The following is a 26,227-nucleotide window of genomic DNA, read 5'->3' as shown; positions in this document are numbered from 1 at the left end:
CCCCAAATGATTGAGGAAATGCATTACTACCGGTAGTGCTCCTGGTGTACACTAGCATTTATTTATAAATTCATTTTTACTGATTTGTCAGGAAACCTTAAAACAGACATTTCATTTGCTAACGGTAGATATGACACGTTGGACATTGCTCATGTCAATGCCAGGGGAAGTGTATTTATAAATTGTTTCTCTAGCTGTTCTTTGCAGCAGAAATCTTTGTCCTGCATCTCGAAGTGAAAGAAAAGTGGAAAACTAAAAAGTTAGAAATAATGATCATCATCCTTTTCCTTTACAATTATTGTGAATATCTGCTTTTTGTGTAGTGAAATACTGTACTGGGCATTAATAATCGTTACCTTACGCAACAATTTTTAAATGGAGTATGTGCTCAGTTTCTACTTTTTTTGTAATTACTTTCGAAACGCGCTAAGCAGTCTTCTCCTTAGTCTTCTCTCCCAGTACATTTCGGCCATTAGCGTGATAAATGCTAAAACCATGCCGCCAATAAGAACAATATAGACACCAAGCATACTTCTCAGATCAATCTGCTTCTGCTCCAAAACTGAAAAGAAAGAAAAAAGAAGACAATGTTTAAAAAAAAAAAAGGAACATCGCATATAATGGGGAGCAAAGTCCACCGCCCTTAGTTTAGATGAAACTGCATCAATTATCCTATATGTTACCCCTATATTACGTTATTAAGTTAGGTTACTGTGCACAGCCTTTTTAAATATTGTCTTTGGGTGTGGTCCCATGTTTAAGAACCCAAAAGCAGAGACTCTAAGATGCTGTAAAGAATCACAATTGTCCTTTTGTTAAATTAGCAAGTAACAAAATATAATTTGGCGTGAATGCCTATGTAAGGCCAGAAAGGAAATACAAAAGGAAGCCGATCTGCTTAAATCCATTCTGTAATATCAGTTTTTCTAACAAGGGTTGTCATTATTAAGTTCTGAGCCTTAAAAAAAATTTCAATTTTCAAATTAACTTGATTTAACACCGGTTCTGGCTTAATTCTCTTTCGCAAATACAGCTCGAAATTATCCAATGAAGCGATATTCTTACGTTTATTTTCTTCATCATCGGCGCAACTGTTAGATGTTTGCCACCATTTTCGATACAAATCCTCGAGAACAAGAGTGTTTTGAAGACGTAGAATGGCCAGTGTAAATTGCATGGTATGAGGATCATTTGCTTGAAGAGCGAATGCTAACCCATTGGTTGAACTTAACCCTGGAACTAACAAACAAGAGCCATTTGTAGAAACAAACAAACAAACAAACCAAATAAGGTAATAATGAAATGGTTGTGAAGCCTGGCATAGCCTCGAACATGCATTTTTCACAGCTTTTATTTCAGTGTCAGGATGGCTTTCATGGTCTTTCATCTTAGTTATACATCTTATACTACGACCACAGCAAACAACTGCCGACTATTTTTGCGCGGTGTGTTTTATCAAACTTTTTTCTTATTAAGGAAAAGGGAAAAAGTTAGGTTTAAGTGTGATAGATAATTGTTTTTTTGCAAGGACAACATTTGATCCTATAGAATACAATAAGTTGAGCGGGCCGATTCAGTACTAAGGATCCTCTACGAATTACCATAACTTACTGGTATAATTATTATCACAGTCTTATTGGAGTTGGGATACAGTTTTTGAATGAATATTCACATGCGCCTAGGTAATGAGATAAGGACTAAAGTTTCTTAAATTAATTTAACAGACTATTTTTTCCACGAGTGTGGAATAATTACCTGATTTTAGGTTACAAGGTGGCTCCTTAGCCGCATGCCTAAGAGTGGGTCCTTCAGAAATAAAAACAAATCTTTCCCGTTCCCTGACCCATTGAACACCTTCAGCTATGCTGGGGGGAAAGGTATTGGCCACCTTCATCCTATGCCAAATCTTTTTGTGTGTCTCGTATTGGCTTTCTTTAAAAGCCTGGTAAGTTGCTCCTGAATGAATGACTCCAGTTTCATAATTTGACTTTGCCAAGTCTTCGAGGTTGTTAATAGGGTGCTCCGCGTATTTCACCGTAAAGAAGGCGGCCAGATTGGCAGTGTACGTTGAGACCCAGATCAAAATACAAAACCAGTAACATCCGGTCAGAATTCTGCCTGAGGTAAAAGGAACAGTAAAAAAAAGAAAAATATATATTGTTGAACCAGCACTACAAAACAGACGAAGCGGAAGGTCAATGCTTTTAAATTCTGCTTTTTGGCCTTCTCAGTTGCTTAAGATCGCAGTACATGGCAGCAGGAAGTAATGCCTTTTCTTCACAGCACTGCAAGTATTGTTGGGAATGTTGATTGTCATATAGTTAATTAAATTAAACACTTTCCAGCTTTTAGTACAATTGAAAGCCGTCAACAAAGAAACTTGGTACTTTTCATTATCCTTAGATTTTATATTTTGCATATTTTCCGTGGGTTAAGTTAACTTAACTTTAAAGTAATTAACAACAAGAACGAGAAGAAGGAAAAACCTGATAAGCTTCGTGGCGTGTTATCACCGCCTTGTTGCAGCATACAGGCCACAGCAAACCACAGACTATTGAAATAGCTGAACTCATCCGAGGTTCTACGGCCACTTTCGTCTTTGTACCCATAAGGACTGTAGTAGTTTATTCCAAACACGGCCACAGAAACTATAACCAGCGAGCTCAAAGTGCAGAACCAAACGCTACTGTGAAATGGGCTCATGAACTGCAGCAAATCATGGTTTTCCTTTGAAGATTTCTTCATTAAAATATCATTAGTGTAAAACATGAATGGGACAGTGAAGTCCACCACCTTCGCCCTAAGTTCGGTGACAGTTAATGAAGCTACGATTACATCAGCTCTCTAAGGAGAAAAAAAAAGGCAAGTCCTGTTTATGAAAATATTGTTACGAAGGTAAGCCGAAGCTCATCACCTCCGGTCATGCCTCTATCTCCCTTAGAGGGCAGTGGGTCACGCCAGCATATTGGACTTCCAAGGTTAATTTGTAAAATTCATCTTTCACGCCCAAAAAAATCGTTCTCAACCAAAGTATGTATGTATGTCTTTGAATTCTAAACTAGCCGTCATGGAGCTCAGTTGTTGTTATTTCCGTGTTTTGTAAGTATAGTAGAAGCTCTCCCAAAAGGACACTCTCGTAAGCGGACAGCTCTACTAACTGCCACCTTGACAAAACTCCATTTTTCTCAACTCTCATAAAACTCTGCATTTTTACATTCCCGTAAGCGGCCAGCTCCAGGTGCGGAAACCTTTTACGCGTCCCGAGGGTGCCCGCGTACGAGAGATTCAACTGTAATCGCTTTCGGTACAGCGGACTAGGTCGTCTACCTTGGGGGAAGGGGTACTTCCTAGTAGTAGGCTAATGGGTATGGACCGCTGGATGGGGTTGCATTTTCACGAATGGATTGACTATTATGAGGTTGCGTTTTTATAGTAAGTTTTACTGAGAATGGGGTCGCGCAATCTCAGGATTTTGGGGGTCAGAACATTTAGGTTAGTAGCAAGAGAGGATAAAGGGCACAGAGAAGGCATCCCCCATAAACACCTTATTCAATAGGTAATTTGTCTCGAGTTATTTTTAGGACCACAGATCCCAAGGGGGATTAGACAACAGCCAATCACATAGCACGAATGTGTTCCGCGTGGATGACCCACGCTCAGAGTCACGCGTCCTTCACGAATTGACGCACAGCAAAATGGCGGAAGACACGAAGAGCGATATTGCTATTCGTTTTGTCGACAAAAACGACTACAGAGAGATTTCTGCTAAAGCTGTGTCAGCCAAACGGAAATTAAAAAAGAATCGCCCTTCCTCTCTTGTATAGAGCTAACAGTACAGCAGGGAAATCCTTAACACACTGAGTATTCTCTCAGGATCATTTATATTTTACAGTTCGAAGAGAGCAATTTCTGGTTTGATATTTATTCTTTTATTAGTCTTTTATTATTCAACAAAAATAACACTTGGGGTCCTACTTGCTTTATTGTACAAGCGACCGGTTTCAATAGACCGGCGAAATTTCTCATTTTGTTAAAGCAATGAGGTTACGACAACTTCGAGTAAACTGATTTCACAGGTTGTCAAAGAGTCCAGCGATTCCCTTTTCCCAAGTGAGCGCCGACTCATTTCGCTTCAGTATTCAGAAATGTTCTCGATCTCTTTACGCTTTCATTGCCTTTCGCCCGACATGTTTTGCACGGCGTTTAGTCATGCGAAACCTCCACGAAACATCCACACAGCGCACGAGGTAACTTTATCCCGATTCTAAAAATAACTCGAGTCGAATTACGTATGGAATAGGGTGTGTATGGGGGATGCCTTCTCTGTCCCCTTTATCTTCTCTTGCTTAGTAGGGATTTAAAGATCGAAGCCTTGGACATGCCACGGTGGGTTCGCGTTTGGGTGCTGGATTTTCTGTCAGACAGGAAACAACGTGTCAAGCTGTCATCAGACTGCAGGTCAGAGTGGGGCCTAGTCCCCGCCGGGGTGCCACAGGGGACCAAGCTTGGTCCCTGGTTGTTCTTATTAATGATCAACGATCTTGAGGTCGACGCGCTCACTTGGAAGTATGTAGACGACACGACTATCGCCCAAACGATACCGCGAGGTTTGACTAGTGATGTACAAAGCGCAGTTTCCGCTGTTGAGGCGTGGTCGATCGAAAATAGGATGGAACTGAACGCTGACAAATGCAAGGAGCTGCGCATTGACTTTAAAAGGAAAACTCACAATTTTCCACCAATTGTGATAAATGGCAAGGAACTATCAGTATCAAACAGTGTAAAAATCCTAGGAGTCACTATTAGCTCAGATTTAAAATGGAACGAACACATCTCAGAGTGCATTAAGAAAGCGAACAAGCGCCTTTATTTTATTGTTCTTCTAAAGCGCGCCAACGTTCCACTGAGCGACATTGTAAATTTTTACTGCACCGTGATAAGACCTGTTTTAGAGTACTGTGCGCCAGCTTTCCATCATGCGCTTCCACAGTATCTTAGTGACGACATCGAACGAGTGCAAAAGAGAGCGCTCTCCATCATTTGTCCTTATGCGTCGTATTCAGAATGTTTGGTCAGGTTCGATTTAGTAACCTTGCACGCTAGACGCGTGGCTCTGTGTAACTAGCTTTTTTCGAGTCTATCACGTCATGCCCGGATCACAAACTCGTGCCTGTCTTACCTCCTAAGAGAGAACACAGACATAATCTAAGACAGTCCAGGGCTTATGCCATGCCCCGTACACATACAAATCGTTTTAAGAACACTTTTATTCCAAGTATGTGTACATAAATTTTTAGACTAGTTTGTACATAGTTTTATATAGAGAGTTTTTCGCATTTTTATAGAAATGTTTTTTGTTATAATTTCAATTAGTATTTATTTTTTTGGAATTTATTTATTCTTAGTTTTAAGTAATTGTAACGCAATTCAGTCTACGGACTGCCATGTTCGATATATTAATAAACTATCTATCTATCTATCCATCTAGACTATCTATCTAGAGATTTACACCACAGTAAGTTTAACAAATGTGTCAGTTCATTTCAGAATAACCTAGTGAAAAGGCCTTATAAGGTAGATGCATAAACAGAAAATGACTAAGCTGGGATAGCGAAAATTCGTTTTTTTCCTAAAGTGACTAAAATGGGGTCTATAATATGGCCACAGAATAGACTTGGATGATTTATTTACCGCAAGGGTCGTCTAGTGCTCGTTTCTGAAGTCTCAACCCTAAAGTCACAAGTTTTGGGGTATAAATTTTCATAAACATAATTATATACCTTTTCTATTAGCTCTCCAATCAATCCGTTCCATGTTCCATTTTCCGTTTTAGCGCCATAATATCCGTCAGGCGTAGGGTAGAACTCATATGTAAACTTGAGAATTTTTGCCAGTTCTTTGAAAAGATCGATGCAATATCCTTCATACCATACGCTGTCACCATCCTGTTTCTTCATAACAAAAGGTTCATTCTGTGTTGGAGAAGAAAGAGAAATAGAAACACCAATTTATATTAATTAACGCCCGGCTTCATAACATTTTACTAAACATACCTCTACTCAAGGACTTACAAGTTAATACCCCGCCCAGGCCTTTAGCATTTGCTTCGAATTTGCTGTGTTATATTTTTCATTTTTTGTACCCATAGCTAATCTCGTAATCACACTCTTAATTAAAGGCTTCTTTACCTCCACTATGACAACTCTCAACTTTTTCCCTTCCAAAGTTTCTGCAGTAGATGAAGGTTTTGAGTTACGTGAAATATTTCCAAACATCGTAACACCTGTGGTTGAATTCCACGTACCTACCTACGAGCGAGAATGGAGTTTAATCATTATGATCATTCAATAATGCTAGTTCATATAATAAATAACTCTTAGACACGCAAATACTGTGCTGGGTAAAGATGTTCTATACAAATATGTTTTGTACTGTTCTTACGAAAAACAGGAATTCAAAATAATTACCTTAAGCCTTACACTCTCGCCAGGCCTAGTCAGTGTCTAGGCCTAGAATCGTAATTGTTAGTTTCTTTATACTCAGAAGTACATTATATAAAGGAACAAAATATTACGATTCTGGGTCCGAACAACAAATAAATGTCTTAGCTTCATTCTATAAAAGTTCCGTTTTCTAAGAAACAATCAAGGCACGATATATGTATTCTCTCCTACACTGTATCTTGAATACACGCGCTATACTTTGAATTGTACGCCAGCAGTTTTGCTGGCAATTAGAAGCACACCGTATAAGGAAGTTAAACAATGGAGAATACTCACTCCTCTAAAAGAATTGTTTTGTAGGTTCAGAATTTCCAGATTAACCTCCTTTCTACCTCCTTTCTCGTCAAAATTGACTTTTCCTGTTCTCCCACTCATATCGACCTGTTAAACACAGTGGTCATGGGTGAAGACACAGAAGTGACGAGAGCCAAGAGACTAAAAGCTATGGAGGGACGGGCAGTTAATTAACAATTAATTAGTATCTTATGAAGAATTATGGAGATCGAGGAGGGTGTTATCCGTCGAGGCCTTAGGCCGAGGCGGATAACACCTTTTCTTGATCTCCATAATTCTTCATATAATGCGAAAACCGAATTCAATAATTGTTTTATTATTCATTAAAAATAATTCCTAGTTTAAAAACATGGCTAAAACATTCTTACCTCCATCGATCCATCTTCCATATGCATAGTGCACGTTAGGGTTGTTCAGCTCCGTAAATATTCTCCAAATAGTAGATGTCGCCCTTCGAGTTGTCTTCTTGCTGTTCTTACCATGTTTTTTAACCAATTATTTCGCCTAGTTCTTACTCTTCAAACGAATGAAATGTCCGCCATTTTTATTTTCACAGCCAAAACAACTCAACCTCGTCCCCAGGTCTTCTCGGTGAACAAGCTGCAAAAAAGCTACACTGTTGATGTCATCGGTTCATTAAACGCGAAATTCCTCCAAATTTGGTCATCAGTAGCTTGTTATGGTGAACTATGCGTGTGCTTTTAGCCAATGAGAATCGGGGAAATATTTTGAATGAATAATAAGACTAGTTAATAAATGAAAAATTTAAATCATTATTGGAAGTCAAGCTCCCTTACCTTGAAATACCTTTTTAATAAATGACATAGTTCTAGATAACCCATGGAATCAAGGGGTTTTTGCTAACCTAGCTAAAAAATTAGCTTCCATAAATTGCTACCCGGAGTTAAATGAGATTCAAGTTCCTGTTGTCGTAATCAGTTTCATCCGGGCAAAAAGTTTCAATTAAGGGTATATTTGTAAAACGTCTGGAAAAGAATTAGAATCAGACTTTCATATGATACCGTTCCAATACCTTTCAACACTGGTTACCTTTCTTATACAAGCTAATATTTCAGCTGTATCGTTCATAGTAACGGCCGTGCCATTAATAGAAGAGCATGGCTGTTCGTTCAGTGCTCGTTTTAGAACTTCGACGGAATCGTAAGCTAGTGCAAGAAGCCCCTGAAAAAATAAGCATTTCTCCATTAATTCAATCTGAAAACAGGAATGTATACGACATTCATTGATTCATCATTAATTTCAAAGCGAAATAAATTAGGATACCGCAGGGGGAGACTCTGATAAAGTGACGTGTGGATACTCGTCGTCTCGCATAGGAGTGGAAATTGCAGATTTTGGCCTCGTTCGGAAAGCCAACACTTTTACTTATAAAAACATCGCTTAGGGTTGTGCGTAAAGACATATCGATACTAGAAAAACATCAAACGCCGTTATTAGCTTTATAAAGAATTTAAATCTTCGATTCTCTAACAGAACGCTCTCTCACGGGTTGTATCAAATCACAGAATAGCATGACATACCTTGTTGGTATAGTTGTAGATTATTTTGAGGTTGTTCTCCATCTTCTCAAAAACTTGGTTTTTTATGTATGGAAAATTCATGGTTAGAACCACATTGTTTCCGTGGCTGCTCAAGTTTAGTGAAATCTGAAAGTCAAACAATACAGTAAAAACCCGCGTATAAGAACCTAGTGATTTAAGAACCTACAGGCTGAAATTTTGCATTTTAATACCCAAATATATAAGAACCTATTCAGCCTGACAAAGAAAAATGGGTTCCTATATAAAAAAACAATCCAGATTTGATGTTCAAATTCTGAATTTTAATTGTGAAAATTTTTGTAGTGTACTGTATATACTGTAAATAGCCAAACATGTTTTGCTCTGTACAGCAAGGAATTGATTGGTAAACAAGGCAGGTATACTGTATTTTTCCTGTTGAAATTTGGTCAGGCCCATGATACAGGACTTGTTTCGACAACGAGGCTTGACATTTTTGTAAATGCTTTACAATTATAGCATATTAGTACTATTGCAGTTCCCCGAATGCTATCACTATAATAACTTTTGCAAGTAAGAACCTACTAACAACCTAATCAGCCTGTTATTGGAAAAATACCCCAAAATGTAAGAACCTGTTCAGCCTGAACTCCAAAATTCTAGGTTCTTATACGCGGGTTTTTACTGTATATATACTTCGTGCTGAGAAAAATGAAAAAGGATTGATCAATAACTTAGACTCTTTCTAAAAAATTGTATGAAAATCGAAGCGCTCTATGCAGTGTGCTGCGTTGACAAGTTTTTTTTTTTTTTCTTGCGCAGATTAGTTTTGACCACCGGATTATTTTCGGTCGCGATGATGAAGTTGATGATGATGATAATGATGATAATGAATTTAAGATTTATGATGATGATCTTAATGAATATGATAATAATGATGATGATGATGATGATGATGAGCTGGCAGTCTTATTCTTTCTTTTTTTTTTTTTTTAAGGTCCTTACTTAGACAACTCCCTTGTCTTACCTCTCCCTGAAGTATCCATTTGAAACCTTTCTTGTGGTTGTATGGTTTCTGTGTGAAAAAAAAAAAATGGTATACTTTATTCTATACCATGACTACAACAACACCACCAACAACAAAATAACAACTGTCGACGCAAGATTTTCCATGTTACTTTAAAACATAAAACAATCTGAGCAAAAACTCCTTTCAGCCATTTGAACGTAAAAAAAAAAAAAAAAAAGATACTTAATCTTTTGATCAAAGTCAAATGTCTTAAAGAACATAGTGCTCACGGAAAATAATGCTACATCGAGTATTACCTGTTGTAGAAAGAGTTCAGTGCTTTCCCTTGTAGCGTAGAGCATTATTATTTCTGGCTCAATACTTCTTACTTCGTCCATCGCTCGTAAAATAGATCCCATTCTATCTTCAGGTCTCCCTTGCCCAGTAAAAGGGATTATGCTCACAGATAGTGCTGGTGCCGATGATTTTCGAGACAGCGCGTAAAAATAGCTGGCCTGGTACATAAGTTTCTCTAAAAAGAGATAACATAAACCTGTTTTATTGTTTCAGCTTTTCTAGAATCTACCTGGTTTCCGGGAAAAAAGGAAAAAGATACAATAAAAAAATGAACCGTTAAGAGAGTTTGTTGAAGACAGATTGAAACTTCTCCTATAGCATCCTTTGTAGGTATTAAAATGTACGTTGATTCAAAAAAAGAAAAAAAAACATGTTTTTCACTAATATTTTATTGCCTCCCTCCTCCAAACTTTGAATAGCGTTTGCTATAATGAAGTAAGTCATTTGTAACCATTTCTACACGAGACGTCGACGTCGTTGCAACGAGCTATAACTAAGTCCTATCATCAAGCTATACATACAGTGTAAATACAAAATGCAGTTCTTTGAATAGACAAACCAACACAGTTATCGTTCCATAAAGGCGTAAATATTAAGACAGAAAATCTCAAGCTCAATTTTACCATCAAACACTAATGCAATCGTTTGCCATTGGAATGCACTCAGGATATCAAGGGAGGCATGCGTAAATTCTCTGTAGTCCGCTGCAATTTTTATTGCATTTCCACATTGTTCGAATGGATGGCTGTGTCCTTGCAGCTTGATAAGAGGAATGCCAGTTATTATAGAGAAGGCGCACGCTGGGGTTTTCGCCTTGCTTCCCTCTATAAGGACAGCTATGTTTTGTTGAATAAAATTTGATGCTGAAAGAGATATTATTACTGAAATTCAGCAAATAAGAACGCATCATCAGGTAAACAGTGAACCCAGTAAACAGTGCTTTCTCCCCGGTTTATTTTTTTTTTCAAACGGGGATGCCACTTAACTTTAATGAGACTCACACGTCAAGCTGTAGAAATTTGTCCGTAACAATTTTGATATCAATTGTCCGACAATATTATTCAGATTTAACTGATCGCCGTTAGCGATTTTTCGTTTTCAGACCTTGTTGTCAGCATAAAAACTTACAAAAAAGAATTATAGGTAATATACAAACTTGTAATCCTGCACATTTTTAGCGCATTAACTGTTATTTACAACTCGACAATGTAACTCTTCACAACACCGGAAAAAAAAAAAAAGTTTGAACTTCCAGTAATTAACTCAAAGATTTTAGTCCTGGCTTTCGGGCGTTTATTTTGTGTTACAAATATAAGGTTTTTAAATATATTTGTATTTACCGTTCTTGACAGCATTAATTACTCCCAGTCATCATACCTTGATTAAACAGATGCGCACTCTCCGAAAAGTCAAACTTTTGCACGATAATTGAAATATTTTGTATGAATGACGAATTGCTGGCTGCAATTTTCAGTGCCTCATATTCCACTGAGTATGCATTAATGATACCTGCCGGAGGGGGAAGGAGAAAAGAGTAAAAACTTATTTAGATAATTTGAGCTGAATTCTCGCACTCATAATCCAGTGAGCTTATTTTTTTTTATGTGGAAAGAAGAAAAAGACGAGGATTAGAAGAAGGAGCTTAACCATGGTATTAACTAAATAAATACTCAGTAAGATAAGATACAAAAAGAGCTAAAAAAGTAGTATATAGTTTGCCGGATGTATGAAGAATAGTATACCACCGGGAGACACCCTACACAAAAACCACCTGACAAATTTCTAGAACGGTGTTATTAATTTACTTCGTTTTGTGAAAGCTTACCGCATGTAAACATTCTGCTTGTTGTTCCCTCCGTGGCTACAATAAGTAATATTATTGATATATAAATGTTGATTGTTAGCCATACCATCTTTAACCCCTGAAATGAATATTAGTCATTAGTTTAATTACTTAAGAAACTAGCAAAAAAATCAATCATCGAATCAAACATACATAAACACACAAACGATTTTTGAGTCGATTACTGAATGAGTCATTTGATTTGGAAACTTAATTGAAAAGATAAAGAGCATATTTTTAGAAAGGTCTTGCTCACTCGTTTAAGTTAATGGGCTAACAATAGAAACAAGGCGTGGTAATGAAACAAACATTTCACATCAAGAGTAATTACTTCGGCGGAGCGTGAAGTAAAGGATTCGCGACGCTCAGGAACGTATCAAAGTTGAAATTTTTGGGACAAGATTGGGCACGCTAAGTCTGTAGGTTGTCGGTTTTATTCGGCTATTTGAAGAAGTGAGAGCCGAATTAGTTCGAGATATCTCGAGATCACTTCGATTTCTCTGATTTATTCTTTAACTTTTTCGAGGAAGAAAGAATTTTTATTTTGGCTTTCCTGGGGTTTGAACCGACTCACCTGTGTGACCCGTCAGATCAGAGGAGACTCTAAGTTAAGGGATTAGCCGATTCCGCTACTGCTACACAAGGTAGTTCGGGATATGAAAATAGTTTTGAAATGATGTACTAGTTTTGGGACAAGATTGGGCGCCCAAGTTCGTGACTTTTCGGCTTGTTTCAGCTATTTCACGAAATGAGACCGGACTACTTCGTGATATCTTGTGATCACTTCGAGTTAAGTCTTTAATTTACTCGAGGAGTAACTAGAGGATATTACGCATCCTCGGAGACCCAGTGGCAGATAGTGGGGGCGAGGGAAAATCTAAACAGGCGGGAAAATATGGCACAAAAGAAAAGCAACGAACGGCGAGAAGAGCCCCTGGGGACAATGTCTTACCAGACCAGTTCCAAACGGTCGCCTCCGTTCTGGATTCTGATTGGTGCCAGAAAACTTGTGTTTTTCTGGCACCAATCAGAAGCCAGAACGGCGGCGACCGTTTGGAACTGGTCTGGTAAGACATTGTCCCCAGGGGCTCTTCTCTCCGTTCTTTACTTTACTTTGTGCCTTATTTTTCCGCCCGTTTAGACTTTCCCTCGCCTCCACTATCTGCCCCTAGGTCTCCGAGGATGGATATTACGTGGCCGCGCAGAGACACGAAATTTATCTTCGAGTGTTGAAAAACATTTCACGAGTGAGCGCTCCTTTCGAACTGTTTTATGATGAATTTAAAGTTACAAAATGCTACACAAAGACGTTTTGTCGTTGTTGAGTGTTACTTAGTAAAATTTGGATTGTTCATGAATAATTAATTAGGGCATGTTTACATTTCAGCATGAGTCAGCAGATTTGCATCAGTTACTGAAATCATAAAATATGTCGAAAAGCTACTACTAGCTACTACTATTCGCCTGTTTAGTATTTTCTAGAACCTTATGCCAAACGGTATACAAGTTCCAAGCGAGTTCTTTTGACGAACCAAGTTTTTTCTCACGAGCTGGAGTGCTGTGTTTAGTCAAGTGTGACGAAGGTCGATTTTCAAGTTCTGTATTTACGAGTTGGCGGAAGCCGTATAAGATATCTGAAGTTCAAGTGAGAGTTTTGTTATTATTGGCAGAGGCCAATAATACTTCTGTACTTAAGTTCAAGTCAAGTTTGTGTTGGCAGATATTGATGTCGTGTTTTAAAGTATGTAAAGAGTATGTTCCTTTGGTATAAAACTTTTTTGTTATTATTATTTTATTATTTTTATTTTATTATTATTATTTTTTTTTTTTTAATACAACTGTACAACACTTTACTTTATATTTTATATTTACATACAAAAACTTGGTTCGTCTCACTATAATTTAAGTTGGACCAGTATTCTACAATTTCTTTTAAAAAAGGTCTTTTATTTTCAGCTGTGATGCATCTTTTTGTTTTAAATTGCACAAGAACAATAATTTCCCACCGTATTTGTCCAAGTAGTAATCGAAAAAAGCTTTGCATTTACCTTTGTTCTATGTGTTTAGGTAGCTTTGAACCCATTTCGTTTTCAATGATGCATTAAAACCTTGTATATCAATCATCTTTAGTCCGCCCTTATCGTAGTCATTAATGATTTCTGTTCGCTTCATTTTGTAGCCTCTGCTATCCCACAGGAAATCATATAACGTCGAATTTATTTCGTGAACTATTAACTATTGGTAGGGATGACAACAGATTGATTATTTGAGACACGGCTAGAGATTTTATTATGGTGATTTTGCCCAAGAGAGTCAATCTTCTCGCCGACCAACTATTAAGAATACTTTGGAGTTTCGAAAAGCTGACATGTACGGGAGTATCTTCCAAAGTCGAAAAACATTACTATGCTATAAAGAATAAATTTGCATCATCTGCAAAACAGTGAAAATCCAGCAGTTTTGAGCAATTGTGAAAGTCATTTATATAAATAAGGTAAAGGAGTGACCTAAGTGTACTGATCTGCCAGGGCGGTGTTGTCCTTCTCGAGGTGCGTCACAGTCCTCTTTGACGTAATTCGTGACGAAATAAGCGTCATAGCACCACACATCCTTAGCTCAAAAAGTAGGAGTGTCACTACTGCTGAAGAGTGAAATGCATTTTTAACGCATTTGAATGCTTTAAAATGCATTGCAACGTTTCTCAATGATTCGTAACGCATTTTTAACCTTTCCGATGAGTGCGTGCGACTTCGTCAAATGACGAAGAATGATCGACACATTGGCAATGTTACCATTGTTTTTTATTTGTCTTTTTTTTTTTTTTTTTTTTTTTGCGTGACGATAGAAATGATAGCGAAAGGTCAACGCGGGACACGTAGTCACTCCAACGTGTCCTTTTTACATTGCACTGCAAATGGACTAGTCTCCTTTGCAGCCGTAAGAATATTTTCGTAAGACTTTTGATCTTTCGTGACATTGCGTTGGAAGACTCACAAGACCTGAGAGGAACCTCAGAAATTGTTTACCTTGACTGTGCTTTCAATTCGATAAATTGTAATAACAGAAACATCATTTAATATATAGAATTTTTAAAGAACAAAAACTAGAAAAACATTTTGGTTTTTTGCGTGTCATTTGCCTGGGAAATGAACATCCTTGGTGAAACATGATCCTGTGAACTACTTCGTTGCCTAGCACGTGACCGAAAGTCTATTCCACAATTTCATTACACAAAGTAACGATGACGTTTTCACAGGAGTTTATTTGGAGAGGAGAAACCTGTTATACAAATATCGTGGTTTCTGGACTTATATTGAAGATGATCGAGAAGTGAAGATACGCTTCGATCTTAAGAAATGATGCCGTTTTCATTGCCTTTTCATTGGGTTACACTAGCTATCAAGCAGACCACGAGGCAGCCGAGCATTTCGTTTGTCATCGAGGACCATCGACGAAAGATTCCGAAAAATGGTTATCTTTGTATGCTGATTGACTCCGAAGTATATTCTATTGTTACTTACTTTTGGAAAACTAACTCGATAGCAATAGTGACTACTGGCGCATGCGCAGTAGTTACAAAAACTACAATTTTGATTTTATGCAACTGTTACAGGACTTATCTTCCCGATTTTGAAGATATATGAAAAGTTAATAAAAGTTCGATAAATATCCGATCAATAGGCTTTTAAGGTTCTAGAGCATTCTAAGTGTTTACCTTTAAAAATGCAACATAATGAATAACCAATTTACTAATAAGCTTTGCATGCAGAAACATAAATATTAACAGTGTCCTTTTTGAGAGTGGGACATCTTGTATCCAAATTTGACATCCCTCGGAAGATAGTTATCTTTTAAATGAACATTTCGACCTTTTTAGTCCTTTTTAGATCAACATCCTACACATTATATGTAACCTATTATCAATGACCATCAAACAAATAAATAGCGAGCTGCTAAGGAACTGAAGGAAGAAAAGGGTAAGCAGTTATAGATAGATAGAGAAAGAGAAGAACATCAGGAACAATGTAGAACCGCCTTGCGAGTAAGTAAAATAAACCTTGTAAGTTTAACTGGCTGATTTTGGTGGAGTTCCTCTCCTTCTCGCCGACCCCATCAGTAAACCACACTAAAAAGCATGGAAAATGACTGCGACGATCATTTCTTCATTTTCATTTCATTTCCTCTGTTCATATATGATTTATTTCATATCATTAACACTAAAAAGCATCGTTTACCAGTGGAGAAGCCTTCTTTATCAGTAGCACACAAAAATAACCTTCATCAGAGATGGACTGAGTTATGTTCAGCAGAGTGCCGAAAAAAAGTCAGTTTATCACAACCGTTACGAGCTTCATTGATTGTTTTTGCGTTTAAATACCCCTAAAGTTTGACCATATATGGCCTTGTGGCGGGAAATTTGAATTTCTTTAATTAGTTGTAACTTTACGCCATTTTTTTCGATTGAGATGGAGTTTTCACTATAAATATTCTTTTTGTGTAGCAAAAATGCCTGTAACGTTTTGAACACTGCTTTTGAATTTTTTTTAAGAATGTTGTTACTTAAAATAGACGTCATACTGAGAAACGTCAAAAATTACCTTCACAATAGTTATAATTTAAAGAAGAATTTTCTTTAATTAAGATGTTCGAATGTCTTGCTTTATTTGGAAAAATAAGCTACTCCTCTGTGAGCCAAAAATTGAATTTAAGAACCTTGCGGGAGGAAAAGCCCTAGTAACCGACCATCGTGTAACATCACCTTGACATGAGATTGATAACCACACAGTTTCATCAGACGAGTCTTACGAGTTCAATCAGACACGAAGTTAGCTATAGCGTGCAGGGTTTGGCCGGTCACGCGCCGAATTCCTTTTTAGTAAACAATGCTCCTGCATTAAATTCGATTTTGAAGTCGCTCATCGGGTTTATAAACTTTGCTGCCGATACTGTCAAATGTCACATTTAAGTAACGGCCCACATGGTTATTTGACTAACGACAAAATCACCCATTATATTAATGGCTGCCGCTAATAGCATAAGAAGACAAACCAAATAATCAATTATTTATGTCTATAAATGTTTATTAGATAGTTCTAGAGCTCATCATCGTGACAAACCCGCGAGTTTAATGCTCGATCTTCTAATACCATTCATAACATGTATGAAAATAGCCAATAATACCACAGGAGTTCTTGCCAGTAGCTGGAATTGTAGCGCCGGCTCATTTTTAGAACTTTGTTGTATTTATCTTTTTGCTCAGAAAACGGTGGCTTTTTTAAGGTGCAACTAAATTGTCACTCTTTTCTGGAAATAATATGCACCTTATTAGTCAAGAGGCTTATAGTAGTTCATCTGGACATTCACAGGGGCGCTTTTTGTTTTGAAATTCAACATACATCTAGCTACGCAGATGACTGCGCGCGTAAAAAAAAAAAAAAACGGGATCATAAGGGCTTACGATAGAGGATAACAGTAAAATTAAACTGGTAACATTCCAAGCCTACTGCTTAGACGTTTTTAGCGCTTTCGTCATAACTTCCTCTCTCACGAACGTCGCTTGTGAGAAAAGAAGATTTAACGAGGAGAGGGAGGCTAATAATGTTCCTTATCAGTGAAAAATGAACTGCAGAAAGAAATTTTTAAAAAAATTAGACCTGAATGCATATGCAATTCGGTGCATAGTGTTGTGAATCCTTGACATGGATAGCCTACTTAACTCTTTAAAGTAGTTCCCTTTTCTCAGTTCTCTCAGAGTTTTCTTCACTTATAGGTTTTAAGCAAAACGAAATTAGGCTAGCTGAGAGATGCTTTCAATACCCTTACGATCGGCTTAAAAAAAAGAATCATTGGAAAATCGAAGCTGTAAAGATACCTGCCGTGATAGGGTTTATGGGACCAAACGAATCCTCACCTGTTTCTAGGAGTCGTGGTGCGGTATTCAGTATCTAGGAACCCTTTTCCCCACGGAAGTCGATGAGTTCAACAGAGGGTAAAACTTAATAAACAGTGTTGCGAAAGTGACACTTGCACTTGGAATAACGAGCCCAATGTAAAATATTGACATTTAGTTGAATACATTAGTTGTAGAGTATCAAGCTCATATAGCAAAGTATATTTATCATCGAAAATTGGCTTCCTCAACACTGGCCACCGCCAGTTTGCTCCTAGTCAATCAACTCAGCAGAAGGCAACCTAGCCAGTGTGTTGTTTGTTGTTGTTGTTATATTTTCTATATTTTTTTTTTTTTTTTTTATAAAACAACTTTTCTACTTACAACAACAAAAGACTGCACTCCAAAAATTGATGGTAGAGTGTAATGACATTTTCAAAGGGATGCGTGGCGCTATGAGTTCAATAACGATTTCCTCTTACATATCCTAAATTTTAGGAAAATCATTCCCTTATAACAGAGACAGAATAAAATTATGTTTCCTTGTTCTGTTACAGGGGAAAATCCTACTTTTAAGATAAGTAGGATAACAAGCTCATTGCTAAAATAGTTGTTTTTTTAAGGAGTGTGTATAGAAAGAAACAGGTGAGGCCATTAACAGTTAGTTTCAGATTCGATGACAGGTTTGCAAAAAGGACCTCAAGCAGCAAAAACCTTTTAATGAATTAATATGTAAATTTTATTTAGTGTGAAAGCTTAATATCCGTTTTCATTTTTTTTTTCTTCAGAATAGACTGATTGTTGATTTCAAATTACATTTCATTGGTGATATAATTTAAATTTTCTAAAAACATTTACTGAACTTTTGCAAGACGTTTCCCTCTTTTTATGACAATTAAGTTTCTTTTGTTACGCACATATGCATCATTTTGTTATCGATGATCTCTTCTGCCCAAATTTGCTCTTAGCAATAGAAACATGTCGCAAAAATGAAAAAAAACTGAGGAGTTATCTGGGGCAAACCTAGAAAATGCCACATTTGCCAACTTATTGTCATCCCGTGTTAGTACCAGTTTTGCCCTAAATTTACTCCTCTGAGTATTTACATTTTTGCAACATATTTGCTCAGAGCAAATTTTATTTCTGCAAATACATTTTTTCGTTGAGTGCTAAGACAGCAATTATAGCTCGTTCGAACAACTCTCACAATTTGTGAATTACTTTAATAACTCTTTCTAAAATACGTTGGATTCCACCAATTCATATGATCAGAGGGAAAATAAGAGTTTTAAAAAGTACCCTGTTTTTGTTAAAAAATAGTAAAACCTGTTAGAGGTTCTTGTATAAATAAAGGTTCGTCAGTTAATGGTTACTATGGTTATGATGGTAACAGTAGCGAAAGCAAAGAATTTTTGACTCCAAAATTGGTACGCAGGCGACAATTATTAGAGAACTGAGAATTGCTTGAAACTTTTACTTTAAATTAGCTATTTTTTCCATCCTCACTACTCAAATTCTAGGTAGTATATTTAAGTTAAGGGAAATAATAAATTTATAGCTAGCGAAATTAGTGGGAATACGGCCAATGCCCGATGCAATAATACAAATTTGACAAGAAAGTAGCACATTAAGTTTTAATGTTGTTACCGATACTATTGTCAACTGGCACAGTTAATTAACGGCCCGCGACTGGCTAATGGAAGCTAAAACGCAAATGTCATCAGCCCACGGCCGGCTTCAGTTATTTACGAGGAGTAATTTGACAAGACATGCAGATCGCCCACTATAATGAAAATGGAATTTTCAAATGGTTGCCGCCGATAATTCCTTTTACGAAGACATATATATACCAAATAATAAATGTTTAATTGCAAAAGACAGTTTTAGAGCTCACCATCTTGACAAACCCGATTTCTCATTCCGGAGTATATTCCACGCTGAACAGGCCATTATTTTCACCGTATATAAGAAAAAATCATTTCGTTTAATGCTCGATCCTCTTCTAATACCATTAAGAAAATATATTATTTAAAATAAATTAAAAAAAGGACACCTCAGGATGTTCTGTGCCACTACCTGGAATTTTATACGCTCTTTTCTAGAACTTTGTAGTATTATTTTTCGCTCAGGAACGTTTTTTTTTCTGCACTAAGCGCTCATGAGCTAAAAAACTAAAATAAAAAAACTGACAGCGTTCAAAACTAAATTATCCCTCTTTTCTGTAATAAGCAACATACTACTAACGAGAAAAAGTCCTTCATCTGGACATTCACAGAGGTGCTTTTTGCTTTGAAATTCTCAAACATCGGCGCAGATGACTACGCGCGTAACATTAATAATCAAAAGGTTAATAGTTGCAAGCCTTTAGCGCTTCGTCAGGACTTCCTCCCATACGAACGTCGTTTGTGGAAAAAGACGAAGTCATACCGATCAGAAGTATTCTGGGAGGGAGGCGATAAATGTTCCTTATGGAATTTAAGTGAACTGTAGGAATAAAAAACTGAGATCTGATCGTGAGTGCAACTACTTCTCCAAAGTAGTTGATGAGTTCAACATATATAGAGTAAGGTGTGTCGATCCCCAATACTGAAATTCGACTTAAACAGAGTTGCGATGGTGACAATTTGATATTATTTAATATTTTATAACGAACCCAATACAAATGTCATTTAGTTGAATAGATAATTTGTAGAGTATCAAACTCATATAGCAAAGTAAATTGATCATTGTTGAAAATTGGTCACCGGCCTGTTCGCTCCCAGTCAACACTGTGCCAAAAATTGAGGATAGAGCGTAATGAAATTTTCAAAGGGATGCTTGACGCCATGTGATCAATATTGATTTCTTCTTACATATTATCCTAAATTTTAAGAAAGTCTTCCCCAAACAACATACGAAACAAAAAGTTATTCTGTTGCTCAGTTAATTCGGAAAAATTATATTTTGAAGATAAGCAAGATAACAAGGTTATTGCTATAGTTGAGTTTCTCTTTTGTTATTTCAAATGAATAGAGAATTAATTATCAATGATAGTTTTTTCAAAATGACATCAATTAAGCCAGGATAGGCTTATGGAGCGTGTATAGATTGAAGTAAGCAGGTGAACTCAGTATCAGTTTGACGATTCCATGGCAAGTTTGCAAAAAGCTAGGACCTCAAGTTACACAGTCAAACTCTTTAATAAATTAATATGTAAAATGTTATTCAGTCTGAAAGCTTAATATCCGTTTTTTTTTTTCAGAGACTGTTGATTGCAGATTACGATACATTTTTCTCTTTCGTATTGAGATATTTAATGCTTTTAGAATTTCTGAAAATATTTGCTGAAGCATACAGATCGAGATTTAAAATCGTGAACTTTTACAAGACGTCCCCCCCTGATGATAATCAAGTTTCTTTAATTACTTACATATGCATCAACTTTTCATTTTGTTATCGATGATTTCTTCTACCAAAACCGAGCAATTTTAGCTCGTTCGAACAACTCTTTCACAATTTATGAAGTACTTTTATAACTCTTTCTAAGTTAGATTCCATACAAAAATGTTGCTTACGCTTCCTAGACGTACATAAGTATGGGTAATTGACTCTAAACCAGTAAAGCCTTTAATTTTGTTAATTGTTGTGAACAACTAAACTTTATCGACAAATCATCTGTTTCGTTGAAGGACCTACTTGTTTGGACACGGCATAATATTTTACTATACCACACCTCTTTCATCAAACTCGTAGTAAAACTTGTTTTGTTTCGTTTTGTTTCATTTGCGTTCCATTTTCTTTCCTTTTTTTATCATCTATAAAAACGACATAGAGTTAAGAAAGTAGTGGGGGACATAATGCTCTGACTAATTATGTTCCAATGCTAAATGAAAAAGCTAGTAAACAATATATATATATCTACTTAATTGTGCACTGTAGTGGAAGTTCAAGCCTAATTTGACGTAAAATATGCATGGTGTTCATTATGGAGCCAAAACGGGTTATCTTATTATAGGAAATTAACGCTCCATGAAATTAGCGAATAGAAAGGAGAAGTCTTTACGTCACGTTGCCATGGTAGCAACATTTCTGGATGACAACAAACCGAAAACGTCACTTAAAAAGTGAAATTGCACTGTTTCAAAGTTCATCGATCTTATTTATTTTCATTTTCATTTGTCAAATGTTGGTGGAATTTTCTGGAGTTGAATCCGAGAAGCCAGTACCTAAGATTAGAAAAAGAAAATTTTTGCATGGTGTTCAACTTCTTCGTAAAGGGAGCGCGTGAAATTAGGAAGTTTCATGTCGAGGCCGTGCAACGACGGCTAAGAAATGTACAAAAAAGCGTGATGCACGTGCAAAATTGTTAACTTGCAATGTTGTTTAATATAAACATATTATTTTTGCTGTTCTCCTTGCCGTCGCCGTCGTCGTCGGTTTTGTTGTCATCCAGTTATAGTGCTACCATGGTAACGTGACGCCACACTTCTCTTCTCTATTGAAAATGAACCCAATGAATTATACAAAATACGAAGAGAATATTAAGTAGACGAAAAAAACATTAAGTAGATATATGTCGCCCCATCTAAGGAAATCTGGATTCCGGGATCCAAGAAAGTTTTGCTTGTGGAATCCAGAATCCAGGAAATTCTTGTTTGTGGAATCGGGAATCCTGGGTTTTGGAAAACGGAATACAGCTCAAGGAATCCGGAATCCACTAATGATTGCAATCGCGGGAATCCATTCGACGACTTCCACTGACAAAGAATCTGGAATCCTATATCTGGAATCCGGAATCCACGGCGTGGAGTCCAGAGTCCCTGACTGTCTTAGATTCCATTACTACTTGGGGCGATTTATAAATGATATCCTATAGATTTGGACAATATTTCTCCTGGCAAGTTTTACCCTATTCAAAATACAAAACTCAACAACTTTCGTACGCGTAGTTTCTTGTGAGAGGATGGAAAGGTTGGTGAGAGGAACTGGTGAGTACCGAAAAACCGGAAGAGTGAAAAAAAAAATCAAGCTAATGCTTCTATTGTGTGTTTTCAGATGACGGCATGGCGGCCATATTTGTGTGCCAAAACAATGACACGACGGCCATGTTTATGTCCCAAACCAGCCCTGTGGGAGTTGAACTCTTTTTTTTATGTAAACGCTTTCTTTTGTTCCGATAAATTTGCATAGATGCTGGCCACGTGAGTGAAAACACAGAATTGCAATGTTGTAGAACTGAAACGAATCCAGAACAGCTTGGTTTCAAAAAGCAATGGTAACAGCGTGTCTGCTGGAACAGGGAAACAAAAGAAGAAAAAGACGACAATTCCTCGTTTTAACTTAAAAGGAAGCAGGATCGTTGATTAAACCACTCTGGAAAGTCTTTACAAAATTTAATTAACCACTCATCAATTGGTCCTGTAATGGGAAGGGTTTAGGTTGCGTTATTCAGTTTCATTGCGATGGATGCGCAGTATCTCATAAAATATTTTGCTTTTCGTCGAATGTTTCAGTTACAGGTTTTTTTGGCCGATAAAGGTTCCTAAAGTGGTCATTGACTTCTCGGTTAATACTTCTACCTGCTTCGATCATGAGAATTAATTAATTCCTGTCTTCTTTTCCTACTAGTCTATTCCCTCTTAGCACTGAGAGGACGGGATATTAAGGCTCGTATTTGAACGTCAGTCTGGCTAGAACTGTTTGGCCTTTTTGAGGAGGACTTGAAGTTTACTTAACACCAGAACACGAGGCACATGCCATACCATCGTTAATTAAAAAATAAGTGACAAAAAGTATTTTTACTTCTACTTATTCTAGCTGTTGTAGCGTATTTGACACCAGTGCGGATCGAGATCTCTTGTATGAGAAAAATGCACCTCAAACGTCTCAACCGACGTTCTGGCGGCGTAGGACGAAGTATTCCTTTTGAGCAACCAGGCTGCTTCCACGATACAAACAAATAGTGACCTGCAAACTAGTTGAAGTGCCGCTCACTCCCCACAGACGGTATCCTGATGGAATGACGTCACTATCTGTCTAGAAATCGATTGCGTCAACTGGGTCACTGGCAGTAGTGGGATCAGTAGAGTATACCCAGTCAGTCAATCATTCGGATCTCTGGACCTTTCCTACAAAGGATGAACCTGTTAGATCGGCCCAAGTGGAGACAAGCTGGACACTTCAACCGACAACAGCAGCTTATTAAATTTGAATATATTTTATGAATTAAGAGAGAGAAGTGGAGAATATTACTGCGGATATTAAAAACAGGACTTGACCTTAAGGTCTTATGAAAACAATAATTTGGACTATCACTAAGACGATGAACTGTGGTCGAAATCGTAGGTGCTCTTTGGATGTAAACGGTATATGTTTTTCTTTGTGTTTAAAGGGCCGGGATGTTGGCGCCTTTAGTCCTTATCTCATGAAAGATAATGTTCTATTTTTAGGCGGTTTAACCGGTTTGAGAGGGTTTCGATGATCAGCTGGAGGATTTCCGCCTCATCTCATGAATGAAATAGCGTGGAAGCTCATAAAGAAAAGGTCATCTGCTATTTTATGTGGTACTGAATCCTGTATCTTTAAATGCTTGCGGTAAGGTTCTCGTCAGGTGCTATTTGTTAACGGCCGATATTAAAAAAAGTGTCGCATTGATTTCAATCAGGAGCCCCTGTTTCAACCAAGCCGATCGAGGGAGTACAGTTGACTCCCGATAACTCGAATCTTCAAGGGAAATCGAAAAAAGATTCGAGTCATCGGGAGTTCGAGTTATCGGGAGTTCGAAGAAAATAGCTGAGAGTAAGGTAAAAAACAGTTTTTGCTGCACAGTGAACATTTTAATCACACTTCTAGATTATAAGTCAGAGGTCAACGTAACGTAACAAAACACAGCCTAAACAGAGCATGCGTTCTACTGTTTTGAGAAGTAAAGTTGCTTCATAATAGCCTGTGACAATCAACACCAGCCTCCACTAGTAAACTATACTCCTACAACACGTCAATAGGAAATCCAAAATTCAATGTTTCGGAAGCCCGTGGACGGCTTTTTTCCCGACTTTTTAAGGGCTCAAAACATGGTTCGAGTTATTGAGGGTAAAATTATATTGAAAAATGACCTGAGGGGAAACGAACGTTGGCTCGAGTTTGCGGGAGTTCGATTTATCAAGGGTTCGAGTTACCGAGAGTAAAATTACAGTGAATGTATGACGGAAATCCAGGGAAAATCGATTTTGGTTCGAGTTAGCGAGGGTTCGAGTTATCGGGAGTCGACTGTATGTCTTAGTTTTACTCGTGTTTCTTAAGCCTGTGTTAAGCTCAGGATCTAAGCGTAATAAAAAAAGACCGAGGAAAACAATAGCGGCCTCGCAGGTGTTCCCTTCCCTCCTTCCTCGCGCGGCCTTCCCGCTCTTGTACGCCTATACTGTCCCCCTCTCTTTTCCGTTTACACCCTTTCTACACAGTCTATCTGTGCCTAATGAGATGTAGTTTAATAAAGGCCCCGTTTACATGGCGAAAAGCTGTCCCGCAACGGAGGATCACCCTCCCGGCAAATTTTAAGCAAGCGTTTGTATGAGAAAGAAATTTTGACCCCTTTGCCCGACCCAAGCGCTAACAACCGTGCTTGCGCGTCCCCTGATTATCTCGCCTTGAGCGAGTTGAATTCTAGCTGGGAGAGCAAAAAAAATTAGTTTATATGTGGAAAAGTTGGTCCGGCATGGAGAGTTACCCTACCATAGAAAAACGGTAACCCGGCTAGGCGGGTTAACATTTTACTCTAGCCACCTTTTTGTTCTCGTGTAAACGATTCGTCAAGTCTTAGGAAATATATGAAAAGTTGACTCTTTTACGCGGGACATCATTTTTTCTCCACTTAAAGGGGGCCTGTGTACTACTTCTTATGAAGTATCACATTCGATCACACAAATACAAACGGAACTCAACCTCTGGGACATTTTTGATGAGGTATAATCTAGCCATAAAACATGGTCATACACTAGCCATCGGAACGGCCAAATTAGCCTGTAATAGGCCTTGTTTAAACGGTTGGTTACCGTAGAAAAAAAAAGTGATCTTCTTACCTCGAATCGTCAAATTACCAGAGGCCTCAGAGGATGCCCAGTATCGTTATAATTTAGATTCCTAACAATCAACTCTCTTTCTCTGACCAAATACGTTGCACCTGACAAAAGTTTTCTGCCCTTCAATCGCAATTCGACACTAGGAGTAGGATTTCCTCCAGCTCTGCAATAAAACGACATATTATGGCCTTCATCTCTAGTCTGATCTGCAGGTGACATCATTACCTAAATATCGATTTTCCAGGGCTCTCAGTTGGTCCCGGCATGCTTTTTGGCCTGGATTCTCTCATATCTTTCTTTTCTCCTCTTGACTTTTTGGACCAGTCTTACCCGTTTTTCCAGGTCCTCAAGTAGCTCCCAGCATACCTTTTGGCCAAGTCCCTCCCTTGTCTCCCTTTTCTCCTTTCAGTCGTGCAGGACCCGTCATTCCAGATTTTTCCAGATTTCCCAGTGGTCCCATGGGACCTTGAGGACCTTTCTTTACCTTTGGTCCCCTCCTGCCACGTGGTCCCTTTGCACCAGTGAGAACAGGATATCAGGGGGGACCTGCGGGACATACCTTCTCACTTGACTTACAGTACTTGGTGGGTATCAATTGTTCAATCTGTGTGACGATTTCTTTTCGCACGTCATGTATAGTGATGGTACGTAGCTAAAGTGCAGTTCGAAACTTGCCTCCGGTTTCTTGGCTTTGCGTTTTTTCTTGATTCCCCTGACTCATCTAAGGCTAAGGGAGAATTAATTTCTGGAGAAG

At 37.7% G+C, this 26,227-nt stretch overlaps 1 protein-coding gene across 1 annotated transcript; it reads right to left on the bottom strand.

The window, feature by feature from the left end:
* LOC140945479 (glutamate receptor ionotropic, kainate 3-like) lies at positions 1-25,933 on the bottom strand. Its single transcript, XM_073394497.1, has 14 exons — positions 25,840-25,933; positions 11,061-11,192; positions 10,307-10,546; positions 9,644-9,858; positions 9,345-9,392; positions 8,339-8,464; positions 7,848-7,979; positions 6,780-6,884; positions 6,189-6,308; positions 5,781-5,972; positions 2,487-2,844; positions 1,756-2,118; positions 1,066-1,239; positions 1-562 (listed from the first exon to the last, which is right to left on the bottom strand). The coding sequence occupies exons 1-14, from the start codon at positions 25,931-25,933 to the stop codon at positions 411-413; spliced, it is 2,451 nt and encodes an 816-aa protein (XP_073250598.1). The 3' UTR covers positions 1-410.
* Positions 25,934-26,227: the final 294 nt, after the last annotated feature.

Source organism: Porites lutea, chromosome 8, assembly GCF_958299795.1.
Source record: "Porites lutea chromosome 8, jaPorLute2.1, whole genome shotgun sequence".
Classification (NCBI taxonomy): domain Eukaryota; kingdom Metazoa; phylum Cnidaria; class Anthozoa; order Scleractinia; family Poritidae; genus Porites; species Porites lutea.
Note: the sequence above shows the minus strand (reverse complement) of the source record. Positions and strands in the feature narration are given on the sequence as shown.

Excerpts from the sequence above, each read along its gene's own strand:
- LOC140945479 (XM_073394497.1), bottom strand. The coding sequence starts at position 25,933 with ATGGGACCACTGGGAAATCTGGAAAAATCTGGAATGACGGGTCCTGCA. Across the intron at positions 6,309-6,779 it reads AAAACAATTCTTTTAGAGGA|GTAGGTACGTGGAATTCAAC; the intron begins GTGAGTATTCTC and ends TCTCGCTCGTAG. Across the intron at positions 5,973-6,188 it reads TGAGAGTTGTCATAGTGGAG|AATGAACCTTTTGTTATGAA; the intron begins GTAAAGAAGCCT and ends TCTCCAACACAG.